Source organism: Delphinapterus leucas, chromosome 4 (genome assembly GCF_059928025.1).
Source record: "Delphinapterus leucas isolate spDelLeu-1000000601 "Yukka" chromosome 4, BTC_Dleu_Yukka2, whole genome shotgun sequence".
Lineage (NCBI taxonomy): Eukaryota > Metazoa > Chordata > Mammalia > Artiodactyla > Monodontidae > Delphinapterus > Delphinapterus leucas.
The window spans coordinates 48,429,233-48,447,514 of record NC_143132.1 but is presented as its reverse complement, the minus strand read 5'-3'; the positions used below and the strand labels follow the sequence as shown (position 1 = coordinate 48,447,514).

At 38.5% G+C, this 18,282-nt stretch overlaps 1 protein-coding gene across 1 annotated transcript in view; it reads left to right on the top strand.

Moving 5' to 3' along the window:
* The window catches only part of ABI3BP (ABI family member 3 binding protein), a 261,606-nt gene that overhangs the window by 161,819 nt on the left and 81,505 nt on the right, over positions 1–18,282 (top strand). Inside the window, exons 27-40 of the mRNA XM_089910463.1 lie at positions 665–712; positions 2,212–2,271; positions 3,078–3,173; positions 4,514–4,546; positions 5,347–5,430; positions 6,399–6,458; positions 7,270–7,342; positions 8,525–8,586; positions 11,427–11,486; positions 12,299–12,382; positions 13,675–13,734; positions 14,540–14,605; positions 15,762–15,821; positions 16,602–16,685. Of these exons, the coding sequence (XP_089766589.1) occupies positions 665–712; positions 2,212–2,271; positions 3,078–3,173; positions 4,514–4,546; positions 5,347–5,430; positions 6,399–6,458; positions 7,270–7,342; positions 8,525–8,586; positions 11,427–11,486; positions 12,299–12,382; positions 13,675–13,734; positions 14,540–14,605; positions 15,762–15,821; positions 16,602–16,685 (930 nt within the window). The remainder of the gene's footprint in view (positions 1–664; positions 713–2,211; positions 2,272–3,077; positions 3,174–4,513; positions 4,547–5,346; positions 5,431–6,398; positions 6,459–7,269; positions 7,343–8,524; positions 8,587–11,426; positions 11,487–12,298; positions 12,383–13,674; positions 13,735–14,539; positions 14,606–15,761; positions 15,822–16,601; positions 16,686–18,282) is intronic.

Here is an 18,282-nt window from a genome sequence, read left to right as displayed (position 1 = left end):
AGCTTTTTCTCTGGGGATGTTGCTGAAGATGCTTACAGTTTGTCACACCATAAAAGCATAGAAACCCAAGTACCATGGTTTTTTTGTTCGTTATCTTCTCAAAGTAGCCACACGTGTGTTTCATGTGTTCAATGAACAAATTAATGTTTGGGAAATTAATTTTATATCAGATTGTCTGACAGATTCCACTCTTAAAGCATTTTTAGGTTCTGTCTTCTCAATTCGGGTTTGTAATGAATAGAAGCCTGGTTTTTCTGTATCTGGAGCATTTTTGAAAGTGATTTTAGCAGCTGCCACTAGGGAGGCTGACCCTGTGTTCTTCCTTTATAGGCACATGGAGATTGGCTTTCTCTAAAATACCTTATTGGCTCTTCAAATGGTACCTATGAACTAAGTGATTTTCTACTAAATAAGAAGATATTATATAATAGTTCTGAAAATTCAATTGTTTTCCAAGTGACATTTTCTCCTAAGATGCCAATTAGTATAAAATTCTAATTTACTGAGAGCATCTCTCATAATAAATAAGTCTCTCAAGGAGGCAATTTATATCAGCTTAGAATAAACCAAGTTCTGTGTCCTGTGAATTAAGCATCAATGAGAACCTAAAAGTCTAGCTTTCCTTAGTTTTGTTTCTTATATCTGTTTATTTTTTATGGTGCAGTCTTTGAGCCTGTTACATTTGAGAATGAAGCGCCCTCCACAACCATAGGTAACGATGGATGTCTTCCCTCTTGGTCAATGTTTCTCTGAACTTGCCCCTCTCATTTCTGTCACTGTCTGTAGTCTCTTGTGTAAACAATTGTCATTCATCCTCTTTTTCATTCATTCCCCAAAATTGTTTACTATTTTCAACAAGGACCTTTTTAATATAATTAGGCATTCTTACAGCTGCCGCTCAGCTTACAATCCCTGAATGTTTTTTGTTCTTTGATCATCTTCAGAGATAGTCAGATTGCTTGCAGCACTTGATGTTGGCAAGAGTTACGGGTGCTCTCTCCATCCATCATTCAAACCAGGACATTTTTGAAATCTCTGCTTTTATGTATGTATAATTTATGATGTGGGAGAGGAACAATGAAAAAGCTGGTTGGAGCTTGAGAAAATACAAATTGTCTCTTTCTCGCAAAAGTCCTTTCTTCTTGATTCCATAATGTTCGAATGCAACTGGACCTTTCTGTTGATAAATCCGTCCTGTGGTGTTGAATTCCAAACAAAATAGGGATTTTCCTCTTTTGTTTGAAGGCAATCAGCTTTGAATATTGTTTTGTCCTGTGGTTCTCACTTTCTATCTCTTCCGGATGCCATGTTTTCCTTTCGTTCAGAAGATGTTCTCAGATGTGGCTTAAACCAACTCTGTGCTATGTTATCTTGGACAGTCAGCAAAAGGCAATCTCCATATAAATGCTTACAGAGTTTTTGGTGATACGATATTTTAATGTTACATTTAATCTTATGGACTTGAAAAATAGAGACACTATTTTAAAACCAAGGAGTCATAAGTCTTAATTTTATACCAATGTGTAATTCAATCATTTCAGAATATTAGAGAATTAGAGGAATCCTGTTTATTCAGACAAAAGTTGAATTATTACTTTTTAGACCTTTTTCTTAATCATCTCTGTTCCTCACTTGAATAGTTATCTCCCAAGTATCCATTTGAAATAAATGAATAAATAAGGACAAATTGTAGCAAAGAGTATCACCTTTATTGTGGAGAAAGGGCACAAGGTTATCTTTTGCATAACTGTCACAGATCTCCAATAATCAGACTGATTAAGAACATTTTTAAAAATCCTCACCACTACCACCATTTCTCAAAAAAATATATTAATAATGGTGGTGAAAACCTTTCAAATACTAACAGAAGTTTTCATAATAATTTTTCAGAGTAATTTAAAATACATATCAGACAGCTAAGAGATTTTTTTGGAGCCAAGTTTCCGATACAGCTGCAATCATATAATTAAACACCAAAAAACCTACTTTTCATTGGCCTCACAGGGATGCAAAGTGCAAGGGGTATGGCTGTTTTGTGAGATAAATGGGTACCAGAGTACAGCCAGTTGTTACAGAACAAATACTCTTTTTCCAGAGTTCATAAATGCTTTTTAAACATTACAGGATTAAAAGGATTCATTTTCAAGATAATTTTGTTTCTTTTCCTATGTTTCTTAAACCTCCATTGTTTATTGTATTGCTTTTGGTCAGTTCCTGCCAGAGACATTGAACCTGTAACTCTGAGAACTGAGGCTCCTTGGACAACATTAGGTAATGACCTTTGATGTCTTCAGGCAAGAGCATTTTCTGTTCATGGTCCAGTCAATTCCATTACTATGTTGGTCAAAGGGTTTTCTCTTCTGTAAGATTTTTTCATCATCCCTTTTTGTCACTCAGCTATATTCTTTCATTTTGAACATATTGAAGATGTTTAAAATAAGTCACTTGGTTAGAATATAAGCATCTCTGAAGCTAGTGCAGAGTATCTATCACCCACATTATCCAGCTTTCTTAAAGCTTTACAGAGCCAGTGGTTCTGCTGAATTCCAAACACAGTTAGGAGTCTCTGCCCTATAAACATCAGGTATAATTCTGTGGCCATCAAAAGAAAGTTGTTTTAAGATATTCCAGGCATTTTTATGGTCTACCAATGATTTTAAGAAATGAGATGTGTTTAGTCTAATAATGTTTAATGGGATGTATGCCTAAACCAAGTCATTTCTAAATATAATCTCCCCAGAGCAGGTGAGCCTGTGTCCCTCTCTAATGCGATGTAGACATGCTGTGCTTCTGACGTCCCTTGGATCAGGGTTCTCTTTGAAAATCTGATACCAGCAATAACAGTAAAGTTTTCAGATAATTAAAATAATGTTATATGTTCTTTCTCAAAAGAACTGTCAGCAGACAACCCCCCACAACTTTTTTTTGGCATATGGATGACAAAGAAAATTCCAAACCCCAGAGACAAATTTCTCAAGACTCCAGAAAATCTAGCAAAATTTTATAAAACCTAGAGCCATGTATCATCCTTTTTTTCTGGAGTCATAAGACAACATTAACCAGTTTCCTTTCTTCAGCTCCAAAAACATCACAAAGAACAAGAAAACGTCGTCCACGTCCACGTCCCAAACATAAAACCACGCCGAGCCCAGAGACACCTCAGGCCAAACTAGGTAAATATGTGGCTCCTGGTACCTGTGGAACCTTGTTGGATGTGATACTGTGGTGCGAGTGTAACTCGCTGCCTAGTAACCCTGTGATCCTTCAGGATGGATGCCCAAGTTACAAGTGCTCTAGTCAATTCATGTGACTTCCTCACGCTGCTTAGTATCTTCTTGGTACCTTGTATTTTATTTGCTTCTCTCACCATTCGATTACATTTTCTCTTTGATTCTGGCTCTGCAAAAACGTATCTAGTATCTAGCCTATTTAGTTCAATTAGTCTCATATTTAATGAACTGCCACATTAGCATTTGTGAGGAACAGTTTAGAAATAACAAGGGACTTGGCTTCATTGAGGGAGGAAGCTGCTCTTGTGTGAAACAGTTCATATACGGATAGAAAGGAAAATGGGCAAAAGCAACATATTTATTGAGTTTTACCAACTGTTAGTTAATTCTTAGAGAAGTGAAAGATCCATGGGGGTGATAAGTGTCATGTGGACCTTGAAATGTGTATAGTTTGTAGATTTGTTGGAGGGATGAGCAGGAATAACAAACAGAAGCTGGAAGGTGCCATATGTGTGGATGACAGCAGAAGGATAGGACTTGGAAGTAGAACTTGATTGTGAGAAAGGAGAAGTGCAATGTTTACTTGGCTGGTGCTCAGAAATTGTGGTCAGCAGTGCTACTTTTAGATGGGTCTGTGAAGAGGACCTGAGTGCCTGACTTCAATGATTGGATTTGAGCCACTTGGCTGCAGCATACTCTCCAGTCAGCCCTTTTCTGTCCTGATAACAGAGAGATGAACTGACAAGTTTTGTAGACTGAATGACCCTTTGTATCTTGCTCTTTTATATGGCTTTGTTTGGACAGAGGTCTTGGTCTTTTTCCAAAGTGGACTCTTAACAAAAAGGAGCGTTGTCTGTTTTGGTTATTCATTACCAATATCTGCTTAAATATATCAACAATTGCATCTGTCATGACATAGATGTAATTGTTTGTTTTCCAGTATATTGTGTTATAAATTATACTTTCACATTCTTTTCTTACAGTTGTTAACCGTAATGTTTTTAGACAGATGCCTAAAGATTTTTCTAAGCAGAGTTTTCCATTATATTATCAGATGATATAAAAAGCAATACTTGTAGGTAACCGTGTAGGGATAATAAGGGTATAACCATTTCATGATATCATATATCTTTGTACCCTCACCTTGGAACTTTGAAAATTTTGCTTTCTGGCCGTAGAACCACACTACCCTAGTGAAGTTCATTTTCAAGAGAGTTCGGTGACTTTTCTTATGTGTTTAACAATTCTTTTTTTTAATTGCTTTCGATCATTTCTTGCTACAGACCTTGAACCTGTTACTACTGGGACATCTTTAGGTAATGATCCTGTACATCCTTCAGCAAGTGCTTTCTTTACTTGTTGTCAGACTTATCTATGTTCTGTAGAGACAATGATGTCATAATTTATTGTCATCCTATTGCTGTGTTCATCTTAAAATATAAAAGGCTTTCTTTCTAACATTAATGTGTATAAACTTTAATTCAACACATCTATTTGCTGCATCTCCCAGCTTGTAATTGCATCATGTCAATCTGAGTCTCTGTTTAAATAGTACTGTTTGTTAGAGCTGGGGGCTAAATGTGATTCTCCATATATTCTTTATTTAGACCACCAATATAGTGTCAATTATGATACCATGAAGTTTCTTTAAGCATCTTACTTTCTATATTTCAAGTTCTACATAACTTCTTTTTTTGCTTTATTGATGTTGCACCTAATTTTGTGTAGTTATTTTAGTAAATTACCAAGTGGAAAATTTGCCCAAGACTAGTTGTTTTAAATTATAAGTGAATAGTATAGGATGGTTTGAACTTCTCTCATGCTTTCACAGTTTAGCGTGATTTCTCATTAGGGACGCTTTCAAGAAAATGATAGTCCCTCATCTTCATTTCTTAAGCATAATTGTAATATAATTTTTAATCTCTAGAGAATTCTCAATTATGAAAGAAAACCTGTTAATATATTAAATGATAAAATTTCAAACCAAAGTAACAAAGGTGTCTCCACTCAAAAGAACTCTGGCCAGTTTTAGAAGGCTTAGAGCCCGGTTATATCATCCTATTCAGAGGTAATGGAGTCACCAGCACTATAATAATCCTAACTTTTCTTCCTTCAGCTCTAACAACAACAAAGAGACCCCGTCATCCACGTCCCAAACCTAAAACCACGCCCCATCCAGAAGTACCTCAGACCACACTGGGTAAATATGCAGTTTCTGGTTTAAGGAATCCAAGCATTCTACCCCAGCTGGGACCCTGAGTTCTGTGCACATAATCGGTACATGCCTTATATATCTCTTAAGAGTAAACACTATTCTTCTTATTAATCCCTTCTATATCCCCATAACCATATTAGCACCTGTGAGACAAATCAGAAGTAGGAATTATGCTTTATTTCCCAAACATTTTGTACTATAGTTGTAAACAAAAGCTGTTCCTGCATAAACAGGTAGAAAATAACATAGGGCAGCATGTTTATACAAATGTAAAATAATTTCTGAAATAGTACAAATGATATATGCTAGAAATATAGTAAATATTTGGAGCAGGAAAATATCCAGGATAATTAGGGGAAAGAATCAGTGCAGAATTTGGATAAGTGAAGGGTTGAGGGAACAAAGGCTGATAAACAGGGAATGTGCTGAAGGAAGCTGGTGACCAGACAGAGGATGACTTGGTGATAACACTCCTGTTGAATGGGCCTCTATAGGATGAAATAAAGGGGACTGGGATGTCTACTCGAGAGCTTAAGTTTGATCCAGTGGGCTTCACTGATCCTTACTTCTACACAGGACCATGCTTTTTCTATTCTTAGAACTGAAGATGCTTCGTTTAATATGATACCACAAACTGAGAGGTTGTTCCTCACCTTATTATATTAAATGCCACTCTCTTCACTAAGGACTTAGCGAGTATGGTCTCAGCTTCTTTTTGGCTCTCTGTTCTATGTGTGGTGGGCAGACCCTAGGGTGAAGCCCTACTCCCCACCGCCTCTACCTCTCACCTCCCACCCCTATAGTTCCTGCCTCTTGGTTTTAAACTTTTGTGTAATCCATCCTTGCCCTTCCCTTTTCCCCTTCGAAGCATTATTTTTACTGTTAAGATGAATTTTCTGACATTTCATGCACTCACAAAAATCTCTTTGATTTCTTTTCTCACTTTTGATCAGTTCCTGCCACAATCCCTGAACCAGTTACTCTTAGGACCGAGGCTCCAGGGACGACCATAGGTAATGACACATTATGTCCATAAGCATCTGCTCCTACTCATTTCAGACCCATTTCACCACTGTCATAACCACAAGACTCTGTGTCATCCTCTGTTGTCATTCAATTACTTCCTAATATATTGAAGAGTATTAAAACAACTCATTTGTTATTCAAAGAATCAAGTATGAACTTAGCTTAGTATACATATCTGTAAGGCAATGCGTTTGAATTTGTGGCATCTCATCCCTATGTAACCTTTTAATCACATTCTGTGTTACTGAGTTTCAGACACAATCAATGGGGGTTAGGGGTGGGCGTGTCTGTCCTTGATCCAAACTGAGTACAGTGTCACAGCCATTATGGTGTGACGTAATTCTTATGCAGATCTAAATTCCTATATTTTTCACTACGCACACGATTTTGTTTTTATTTTGCCATTTTAGATAATGATAGTCTTTTTTCAGTAAGGAGTGAAATAGAAAATATGTCCAAGGCTAGTAAATTGAAGTTACCAGCACCATCATTAGTGTAAAGTCACCCTACCCCTTCCCCACCATCACAATAATTCAGTAGGTTTTTGGAAATTTTTTCATTCCAAAATCCCTTCTGAGAATATCCTTGATATATCAACTCAGGTTTCTGTGTGATTTTTGTTTTTCACAGTAATATAAGTGATAAAAAGAGGCAATCATCAAATACGGACAAATGTTTCAAACTCAAAAGAAAAATTTCCTGCAATTCAAGAAATTATAACAACTATAATCCTATCCACAGCTTCTGGAACTAAAAACACTCTATTAACCTGAAGTTTTTTTCCTTTATCCCCCAAAGTGCCTCAGCGAACTCATCATCCACATCCCAAATCTAAAACCACACGGAATCCTGAAACACCTCAGACTGAACTGGGTAAATGTGTAGATCCTGGTTGAGGAATCCTGCAGCCCATCCCTGTGAGGTCTAGAGAAAGTGAAGGGGCAAGTCAGGGCCAGCGGCCACTTTCACTCCAGAGCAGGCAACCAGAACACAGTCGGACAGGTCTTAGGAGGTAGCCAAATTCCTTCCCCTTTGTGAATTAGAATCTTCTCTCTAAATGTCTATTTCATTGGCTTCTCATTCAATTCTATCCATCCTTTATATATTGAATGTGTGTAGTGGACTGAAACAGCTATAGGTCAAACATATATTTGGGCGAATAGACTATTTCTTGGTAACTATTAAAGTTGTATAAGTCATAGTACAGATCTAAGGCAGGAGTTAGCAAATATTTTCTATAAAGGGCAAGATAGTAAATATTTGGGGCTTTGTGGCCTCAGTAATCTCTGATGTATAGTTTTCTTTTTTCCCTTTTTTTTTTTAAACAATCACTTAAAAATGGAAATGGGCTATATGAAAACAAGCCATGGGCAACGTTTGGCCTATGGGCCATAGTTTGTGAACCCCTGGTTTAAAGAAACAGTCAGGGTGGGCCAGAATAGTTAGGAAGGGCTTGAGCATTGAAATCACTATAGATTTGGATGGCTGGGGCGCGAGAGGGTGGGGTGAAGAAGTTCAGAAGACAGGACCTGTGTGGAGGCCAGCGAGAGGAGACAGAGGCTTTTCGGACCAGTGAAGGCTGTCAGCTTCTAGGTGCTGATCAGAGCATTTTATTGAAGCTGCTGTAGCTAAATGGGCTCAAAGGACCAGCTGAAAAGGAATTTTTACTCTTGGACTTAGGAGTTTGGGTTTCATGTAAGAATCATCACTATCCATACATGGTAGGCTTTCCTGGGCATGAGACAGAAGGATACAGCTGAACCACAGGCTGAATGGCTACCCTTTATCTTGCTCTCTTAAGTACCCCAGTTGGGCAAAGCTTGTTGTCTCTTTCCAAAGATGAGTTTCTAGCAAGTTGGGGAGGGTCTACTTTGGCACATTACCTAGACTAGGATCATCACAGAGTGAGAAACTTCAGGGACACTTCTCAGGGACAGTTATCTGAGTACAGAGACAATCCTTCCTGAGTGATAAACTGGTACCCGAGTGCAGACACACCATATCCCTCTGAGACTGTATAAATGTTTAACATTTTTTATTATTATTTTTGGTCGGTTCCTGCCACAGTCCTTGAAGCAGTTGCTCCTATCAAAGAGGCTCCAGGGACAGCATTCGGTAATGCCACTTTCTGACCTTCAGCAAGCACTTTTTCTGCTCAGTGTCAAACTTCTGCCCATTCCTCTCTGTTGCCATTTAGTTACATTCTTTATCTTGTGAGTTAAATGTGCATAAAGCAAGTTACTTCTTATTCTAAAGAGAGTCATCCCTGGATCTAGTTTGGGATATCTTCCTGCCCTGTAACTTAGTTAAAATTTTTTTCAGTTAAAATTTTTTTCAAGCCAGTTTGCTTTTAGCTCAACCAGAGTTCTCTGTTAAGGTAAATTTCATGTATTTATAAGAGTGCCTGATCCTGATCTATGCTAACCAGGCTGTGACAGGGAAGTTTCTTTATACATCCTTTATACACCTGCCTTTTTTATCTGCCTGTTTTTTTGTTTGTTTTTTTTTTGCGGTTCGCGGGCCTCTCACTGTTGTGGCCTCTCCCGTTGCGGAGCACAGGCTCTGGACGCGCAGGCTCAGCGGCCATGGCTCACGGGCCCAGCCGCTCCGCGGCACGTGGGATCCTCCCGGACCGGGGCATGAACCCGTGTCCCCTGCATCAGCAGGCGGACTCTCAACCATTGCGCCACCAGGGAAGCCCTATCTGCCTGTTTTTTTTTGTTGTTTTGTTAACATTTGGGTAATATGTTTTTAGTGAATTGTCTAACAGATAATGTGATCAAGGCTAATAAGTTTAAATAGTAAGCCCCATCCTTAAGGTGAATCTGACTCCCCCTTAGTCTCCACCATAGTTTAGAAATAATTCTTAACCTTTTTAATGCAGTCAGGGGACTCTAGGAGAATGTGTTAAAAGATACCAATCTTGACTCTCTGAATTAATAATTCATTTTAATGTGTCAACTTTGTCCCCAAAGTATCTTCAATAACAAAGGAAGATACAGTAGCATAGTAGGGCCAAACTTTTCACACTAGAAAGAAACATTTCCTGAAACCGAAGAAAATCTATCAAGCTTTGGAAAACCTAAAGAAGATTCTGTTCAAAAACCTGTAAGTTGCAGAAGCTTTAAAGTAACAGAAATTTATCTTTTTCTACTTCCAAAAACATCCCAGCGGACATGTCATTCACAACCCAAACTTAAAACCACTCCAAGTTCAGATGCAGCAGCGATCACACCAGACAAAAGCAGGGCCCTTGGCTTAAGGAGCCTGGCAGCCTGTCACTGGTTGAAAATGTAAACCCATATACCCCCTAGTGAGGGAATCATGCCCCTTCAGAACTGGCGAGGAGTTCATGTTTGGAAGAGACATAACCTTCTCTCCAATTCTGGATAGTAAGGGACATGTTATACTTCTCAGTCTGCAGGTTAGTTGAGCACAAACGCTTTTCTTGTGTGAAAATCCTAGAGGATGAAAACAGGGCAGGGTGTTTTTGCAAATTCAAGATTTTTCTTAGGTACACAAACATTAAGTGTAGACTGATTATAGTGGCTCTTTTTTTTAAATGGAAATATATATATATTATTTTTTAACTCACATATAATCCAAAATGGGTGCTTTTGATCTTTAGTTCTTCCCTAACTGGTGATGGAGGGACCCCAAATTCTCTCATCTCATACATCTATAGCAAGTCTTAAAGAAGCGAAAAATCGACGTGGGCTTCAGTAGAGCAGAGAAGGAGTTTGGGCCTTGACGTCACATCCGAATTTGCACAAGTGGATAGGTGAGAGTGAACAAGATGAAAACATAGGATATATAGAGAGGCAACCAGAGGGGGCAGAGTCCCTGCTTCTTCTAAGTGCCAGGCAAAACATTTTTGTTGGTGATGATGCATTTGAATGACACTAGTTGAATAAGGCTAGTATTGTTCTTAATGAGCATCAGAAGTCTCTTCTTCCCGAACTTGGATAGTTTTCCCTGTACTGAGAGTGGACAGGTGCTTTACTGGTTGCCACAGACTAAGAAGTTGCCTCTTACCTAGTCTTCTTGTCTGGACAGAAGTCACAAGATCTTTCCAAAGCTGAGTTCTCAGCAAGATTATCAGAACAGTTTTTGGCTATTTGTGTAATGGCTGCTTGGTTATTTAGGAACTTTTTCTGCAACCATAATTTGATAAACGTAGTAGATATTTTCTTTATTCAGCATCCACAGAAGTACAGGTTAGTTTTTCACGTGCTTCTTGAGGGTTGTTAGAAACATATTTAAGTAAAAGCCTAACAATATCCTAAAGTCTACCATAGCAGACTCAGATATTCAAGCACTAACTACAGGAACTGTTTCCCTTTTGTGGTGCTAAACAGAGACCAAAGGTAATGACTGTCTCATGAGATGAAGAAGTCCCTAACTACAGTTTGGCCAAGTCTGAGCACAACAATTGATTTCCCTTTCTATTAGTCTGCTGGGGCTGCTGTAACAAAATACCACAGACTGGGTGGCTTAAACAACAGAAATCTATTTCTCACAGCTATGGAGGCTGGAAGTCTAAGATCAAGGTATCAGCAGGCTTAATATGTCCTGAGGTCCCTCTCCTTGGCTTGCAGATGGCTACCATCTTATTGTGTCCTCCCAGGGCCTTCTCTCTATGTATGAGCGTCCCTGTGTCTCTCCCTCTCCTTTATAAGGACAGTAGTCCTATTGGCTTACAGCCCCACCCTTATGACCTCCTTTAACCTTAACTTCATCTTTAAAGACCCTAACTCCAAACACAGTCACATTGGGAGTTAGGACTTCAACAAATGAATTCTGAGGAGAGGCAATTCAGTCCATAACACCCTTCATTCAGAAATTTTAAAAAAATATTCTAGAGGCAATGTTACACTGGCAAGATTCATTTTGACATGAATGTTGTAGCTCTTCATACACATTTTTTTAAAAACCTCTTTTGTTTATTACTTCAGTTCCTGTTACAGACCTTGAACCTGATACTTTTACAACTGAGACCTCTGGGACCACATTAGGTAATGACCCTGTGCCACTTGCCTAGATCTTTTGCTGCTCCTTGTACAGTCTGTTCAGTCTCCATCCCCATCACATGGCTTTTCCTCTTTCACGAGATGACCGCTATCATCCTGCACTGCCATTCAGCCACTGTCTTCACTTGAAGAGCCCTGAAGCCTCTTAAAAACAAGGTTCCTGTTGTTTTTAGGAGAGCAGGCATGAGCTTAGTTCAAAATGTTTACCTGCCACGGGGGGCATTTGAAATCATCACATCGCCTTGTGCTTCATTGAACAGTGTTCTGTGTTAAAGCTGAGTTTAAAACAAATTGGGATCTATTTCCTCTCTAGGCTGATCAGCAATAACAGCTACTCTTAAGCTCCTTTGCCATCTAAGTTTCTAGATTTTTAAAAAACTATTTGCATGGTATGTTTGTTTCTTTTTTGGTGTTTTAAGTGATGATGTGTTTTATTACTAATTTGACAAATAGGCAATTATCCAAATCTGAAGTTAGGGTCTTAGTGTGACCCTAACTTCCCCTCCCCTTGCACCAGAACTGGTCCTTCTCATTTTTCCCCCAGTGAGGAAGTTCTATGAGTATCTGATTACAAGTGCTAATTTTCATGCCTTGAATGAGTAATTTGACTATAAACATGAGTTTGCCTCCAAAGTACCCTCAACCTTAAAAAAAAAAGATGCATTGGCATAAAATGAGTAAAAATTTTAAACTACAAATTCATGGAACTTTAAAAACTCTAACAGGTTTTGGAAAAACCTCTCCTCAGTACCCAGAGCCGTACAATGTAGAATAACATAAGGCTTTCCTTTCTTTAGCTACCAAAGCATCACAAAGACCTCGTCGTCCACGTCCCAGACCTAAAACCACACCAAGCCCTCAAGTAACTCAGACCAAACCGGGTAAATGTGTGATTCGTTGGTTTAAGGGTGAGCCGTAGTAACCTGTCCAATTGAGGACGCAAAGCAGTGCCAAGCTCATATTCTCTCTAAGCATGAAGTCATGAGGCATCATCAGTAATGTCTCCTCTACCAGGTATTGAGGAGAACATGACTGGGTGAGATACAGCTGGTGCCAGAATACCATATTCTTTTTATGTGTGAGTCTTGACATACATTTAGTATATATTTTACTATAAAATTCCAGTTTTACTTCTTTAGCAAAGCCAATATATTACGTTCAAGTAAATAAACAAATTGTAAGTACCTTGCAAATTCCTGGACCAATATTGGCAACTGTGGGTGATATGCCAGCTGTGGGAGACATTTCATTTCTAAAACTGTAAAGTTGAGAATATGTTTGCATGGTACAGGGAAAAGATCAAGGTGGACTGGACTTGGACCTTGGACCTTGGGCTTTAGGCCCACTACAGGATTTGAATACATGGAGGGAAATGTGAACCAAGGCAGAAGAACCAGAAGTGTGGTGGTTGGGGGTACCTAGAACAGACTGTCCTACTTCTCATGGTCAAAACCTGGCTGTTGATGATGCTACATTTGGATGGATCCATCCAGTCATTTGAAAGAGGATTTTGAGGACCTGGTTCAAGAGCTTAGATTTGATAGAGAGACATCAACAGTCTTTGATTTCCACTTTTTCTGGGCTTAGGCCAGAGAGATGCTCTACTGAGTATTTCAGACTGAGTAACCATCTTTATCCTGCTCTTTTATTTGTCGTGGTTTGGACAGAGGTCTCAGACTCTTTCCATAGACTAGCTCTTAGCAAGACCAACACCGTCCGCTTCAATGAATAATTTTTATATCTGTTTCAAACTTATAAACTGTCTATTGTATCCATGTTTACTTAAACACAGTAAGGGCTCGTTTTCAGCCTCCACAGAAGTACAGGTTGATCAGATTTTTTTAAAGACAGTTTCTTTTTTCAGTGTACATTAGGTAAATGCCTAAAAATATTTTCCAGTGCAGAGTTTTCCATATCAATTAGAATCCATTAGTTAAAACCTAGGAGAATTTCATGTTGACTCAAGATATTTCCAAGGATAAGCCTAAGACTGACCATGACTATCGTTTGGCCAAATGTTCAAAGAACAATCCTCTACTCTTTCTCTGTTTTTTTTTTTTTCTTTGTTTCTGTAGAAGGAATGATATATAAGCAAGTTTTGTTGAGGTGTGAATGTTTTAACTTTTCATGTATTTTTAAATCTCTTTGGTTTACTGTATTGTTTTTTGGTCAGTTCCTGCTACAGTCCTTGAACCTGTCACTCTTAGACCAGAGGCCCCCAGAACAACATTAGGTAATGATAAACTGTGTTTTCAACGAGACTTATCCTGCTTGTTGTCAGACCCAGAGTTTCATCTTGCTCCATGTAACAACAGTTTTATTCTTTGTGGCCATTCAATTACATTCTTCTTAAAATTATGAAAACCTTTAAATTACCTGTTGTTTTTAATAGAACTAGTCATGTGTGACCCTACTTTAGGATATTTATTTGCCACGTAACCTGTTTGAAATTGTGTCATTCTGTGTTTTATTCCAGCGGTGCTTGTGGTAAAATTGGTTTTCAAACACATCCCGATCTCCCTCTTATCTAGACAGATAAAGTCATCAACAGCTCTCATAGGGCCAGGAGGATCCATTCATTGCACATCTACATTTCTACCTTTTTTCTATTTGCATAGTATTTTGTTGTTTTGTTTCCATTTAGGTAATAATATGTTTTTATTTTAATAGTTAGAACATGTAGCAAAGATTGGAAGATTAAATTATAAACCTCAGATTGAGTATGACTGTTCTTCATTATCCATTAAAATTTAGCAACAGTTCTTAACCTTTTTGTTGCCCAGTCAAGCTGCTCTATGAGACTTTGATTATAATTACTAATCTTTATTTCTTATATTAAAAAGTGATTTTTGTCTTCAAAGAATCTTCTATGGTAAAAGAAGATATAAAAGGAGTTATGTATGTGACAAAAATCTCAAACTGAACAGGCAAAAATCTAACAAGGTGTAGAAGATCTAGAGTCATGTTTTTTGCCTCCCATAGCTTCCAGAACCATGGGTGATGTAGTTATGTAATAACCCAAGAATTTCTTCCTTCAGCTTCCAAATCATCACAACAGACAATTCATCCACATCCAAGTCCTGAAGTACCTGAGTCCAAACCAGGTAAACTTGTGTTCCTGGTTTAGAGTCCCAACAACCTAACCCAGCAGGGTGTTGAGTAATCCCAGTTTTGGGGAGTAACCAATACGCCCCATGAGAGTAAAGATACAACTCGTATTAAGCTGCAGTTCCCACTGTGGAACTGGCAAGAAGAGCACAGTAGGGGGAGATCTGTGGGGCAGCTGAATGCCTCTTGCTTCCTCTGTAAAATCTTTGTCACTGTGCATTTTATTAACTTCCATTTATCTCTTGAAAATAAAGCTTCCTGTGAAAAATTAGGCATATTCAGTTCAAATTGACAAACACTAAGTGCCTTCAGTATCCTCCAAGTTGTATACCTCTAAAGATGCTAATGTATCAGATGTGGGAGACATGTTTTAGTCCTCAAACCTGCAAGACAGTTAAGAACAAAAGCATTTCCTTTGTAAATAAAATAGAAGATGGCATTAGGCAGCATCTATGCAAATACAAGATTGATATTTGGGTGCTACCAACAAGATGTGCTAGGGACATAAATATTTGGAGCAGGGAAAGATAAATTTAAAAAGAGTGGAGCCTTGAAATCATCCTAGTACATAGATGAGTAGAAAGATGGAAAGGAATAAAATCAGAAAGAATGGATATAAGTAGAGACCAACCAAAGGAGAAAGTCTAACTGTAATACTAGTATAAAGGATGTCTGACTTCAAGGTGGTAGTCAAAGCTTTTGTAGATCTTGATTGGTCCATGGACTCCCATGGTGGAGATCTTTAGGCACCTGATGAAGCAGTTGAGATTTGATCAAGTATATATCAGCAAGCTGTTCTTTGCTCCTGAAGGCATGTTCTTTCTTTGCTTAGTCTGGAGGGATACCCAATTTGATTCATCATGCTGAGGCCTCAGCCTCTTTCCAAAGATAAGCTCTTGGCAATACCCACACATCCCACTTTGGCTTATTAGTTAGAATCAGATCATCAAAGAAGGAGGAATAAGGAAATAGGTACCTGACTGAGGTATGGCCAATTTTTAGGAAATCAACTTTTACTCTTCTAGTTTAAGAGTTTTTAAAAGTTGCTATGTAGTTCTAGAACCTATATTATACTAGTAAGATTCTTTTGAAGTAAATATTTTGAGTTTATTTAAAACAATCACTTGGTTTATTTTTAATACTTTTGGTCAGCTCCTACTGCAGACTTTGAACCTGTTACATTCAGAACTGAGGCTTGGGTGACAACACAAGGTAATAACACACTGTGATCCTCAGTAAGTGCTTTTTCTTATTGTCAAACTCATTCCATCAACATCGAAGCTACAGGTTCTTTTGCTTCATAAAGCTGCATCATCATCCTCTGTTGTCACTCCATGATATTCTTCATCCTAAAAGAATTGAAGTCTCTGAGTCTTAAAACAAGTTATCCCTTGTTTTTAAGAGAGCCATGCATGAACCTAACTCAGGTCAACTGTTATACATGTAATCACCTGAAATTGTTTTTGTCATCTTGTATGTTTTTTAACCAATGTTTTGTAAAAGCTGGGTTTAAAAAGCAATTCTCTTGACTCTAACGACTATTATGGTGTCAGGGAGGGTTCTTTGTGGATCTAAAGGTCTACTGTTTTTTTAACTGTGATATTTGTTCTTTAACTGACATTTTAGTTAATGACATGGTCTTATTTTAGTAAACTGTCAAAGAATTTGTACCTGGCTATCACCACTACCATAATATTTTAGCAGTGATTCTTATCCTTTTTATTCAAACAAGAGTTCTATGAATGATTCTTCACTTCTTGAATGATTCTTCACTATTATAATTGACTCATTGCCAATGAACTTGTAAAAAAAAAAAAAGAAAACCATACTATTATAATAAGGGTGAAAGTTTCCAATTAAAAAGTTACAAAGACACATTTCCTAAAATATGAGGAAATCTAATAAGTTTTAGGAAACCTAGAGCCATGTGTCATGCTACCCATAGCTTCTGAACTATAGACTCTATAGTAACTGAAGGTTTTCTTTCTTCAGCTCCTAAAACATCAAAACGGACCCGTCGTCCACGTCCCAAACCTAAAACCACACCAACTCCTGAGGCACCTCAAACCAAACTGGGTAAATGTGGGTCTCTCGTTAAAGGACTGAGTCCTTGCAGCTCTTGGGAGTCTGGGTTTGATGCTAGTAGTGGGAGTGATAGCCGCTGTGAGCCCCATGTGGGTAAAGGCACAAAATGACCTGCTGCTGCTTCCCCATTAGCAAAGGAAAACATGATGGGGGAGACGCGCGTGGCAGCTGAATTCCCTGTGCTTTCTACACAAGGATCTACTCTTTTACTATGTATTTTATTTGCTTTTTCTTATTCCATTCCATTCTTCTCTTAAAGAAAAAAATGTCTTAAATAGAACCAAGCATCTTTATCTCAAGAAACAAACACGAAGTGCCTTCCGTCTCCCCACAGCCCATCAAGATCTGTGAGGATATCACAGAAGCTGGCAGCTTGTTTTTACTTCACAGTCTGTAGTAGAGTCAAATTCAGAACCTGCCTCAACGTGAAACATTAAAAGATTGAACCAAGGCAGTGTGTCTGTTCAAACTGAGCTGGGTTTTTTGTTGTTGTTGTTGTTGTTGTTTTTTTTGCAGTATGCGGGCCTCTCACTGTTGTGGCCTCTCCCGTTGCGGAGCACAGGCTCCGGACGCGCAGGCTCAGCGGCCATGGCTCACGGGCCCAGCCGCTCCGCGGCATGTGGGATCTTCCCAGACCGGGGCACGAACCCGTGTCCCCTGCATCGGCAGGCGGACTCTCAACCACTGCGCCACCAGGGAAGCCCTGAGCTGTTTTTTGCAGGGGTTATAAACATCTCTGAGTTGAAAGAGAGAAAAGTCTGTGAAGGACAGGAATAAGGAGTTGGAAAGAGGTTGGGTCTTAAAATCATGGAGTTAAACAGACAGAAAGTAAGGTGTAGAGACCAACCAGAGAGCACAGACTTCTGGAATAAGGGAGGTTCTGCTTCCAAGAGGTGATGAATAGTACTGAGTTTGGATGGGTCCATAGGAGCAGTTGAAGAAAATCCTTGAAGGTGTGACTCAGAAGTTTGGGTCTGACCCTAGAAGCATCAGGGATCTCTCCTGCAACTCTCTCTCCCTCCTATCTAGGGTACGGAATTTATGTGATTAGAGCAGAGAGCTGCTCTACTGGGCACCACACACTATATGTTCTTTATCCTGATTTGCTGAGTGCCTTTGCCTCAAACAAGGTCTCAGCCTATTTCTAAATATGAGCTCTCAACAAGATCTACAAGATTCACTTTGCTTAATTCTTTTCTATGCCTCCTTTCAAACACGAAAGCTATTTATTGTATCCATGCTTATTTAGACATGCTATTTTCTTTCTTTTCTTCCAGTTTTATTGAGATATAATTGGCATACAGCACTGTATAAGTTTAAGGTGTACAGAATAATGATTTGACTTACATACATCGTGAAATGATGACCACAGTAAATTTACTTAGTTTAATCCATCATCTCATATAGCTACAAAATTAAAGAAATAGGAAAAAAAGATATTTTTCTTCCTTGTGATGAACACTTGGACATGCTGTTTTCTTAAAGCTTCCACAGAAAAGCCAACTGCCATAACAGTTACATAAGTATATATTTGGTAAAATGTTTAAAGTTTCCTAGGTCAGTCTTCTACAATGATTGGAATTAGGTA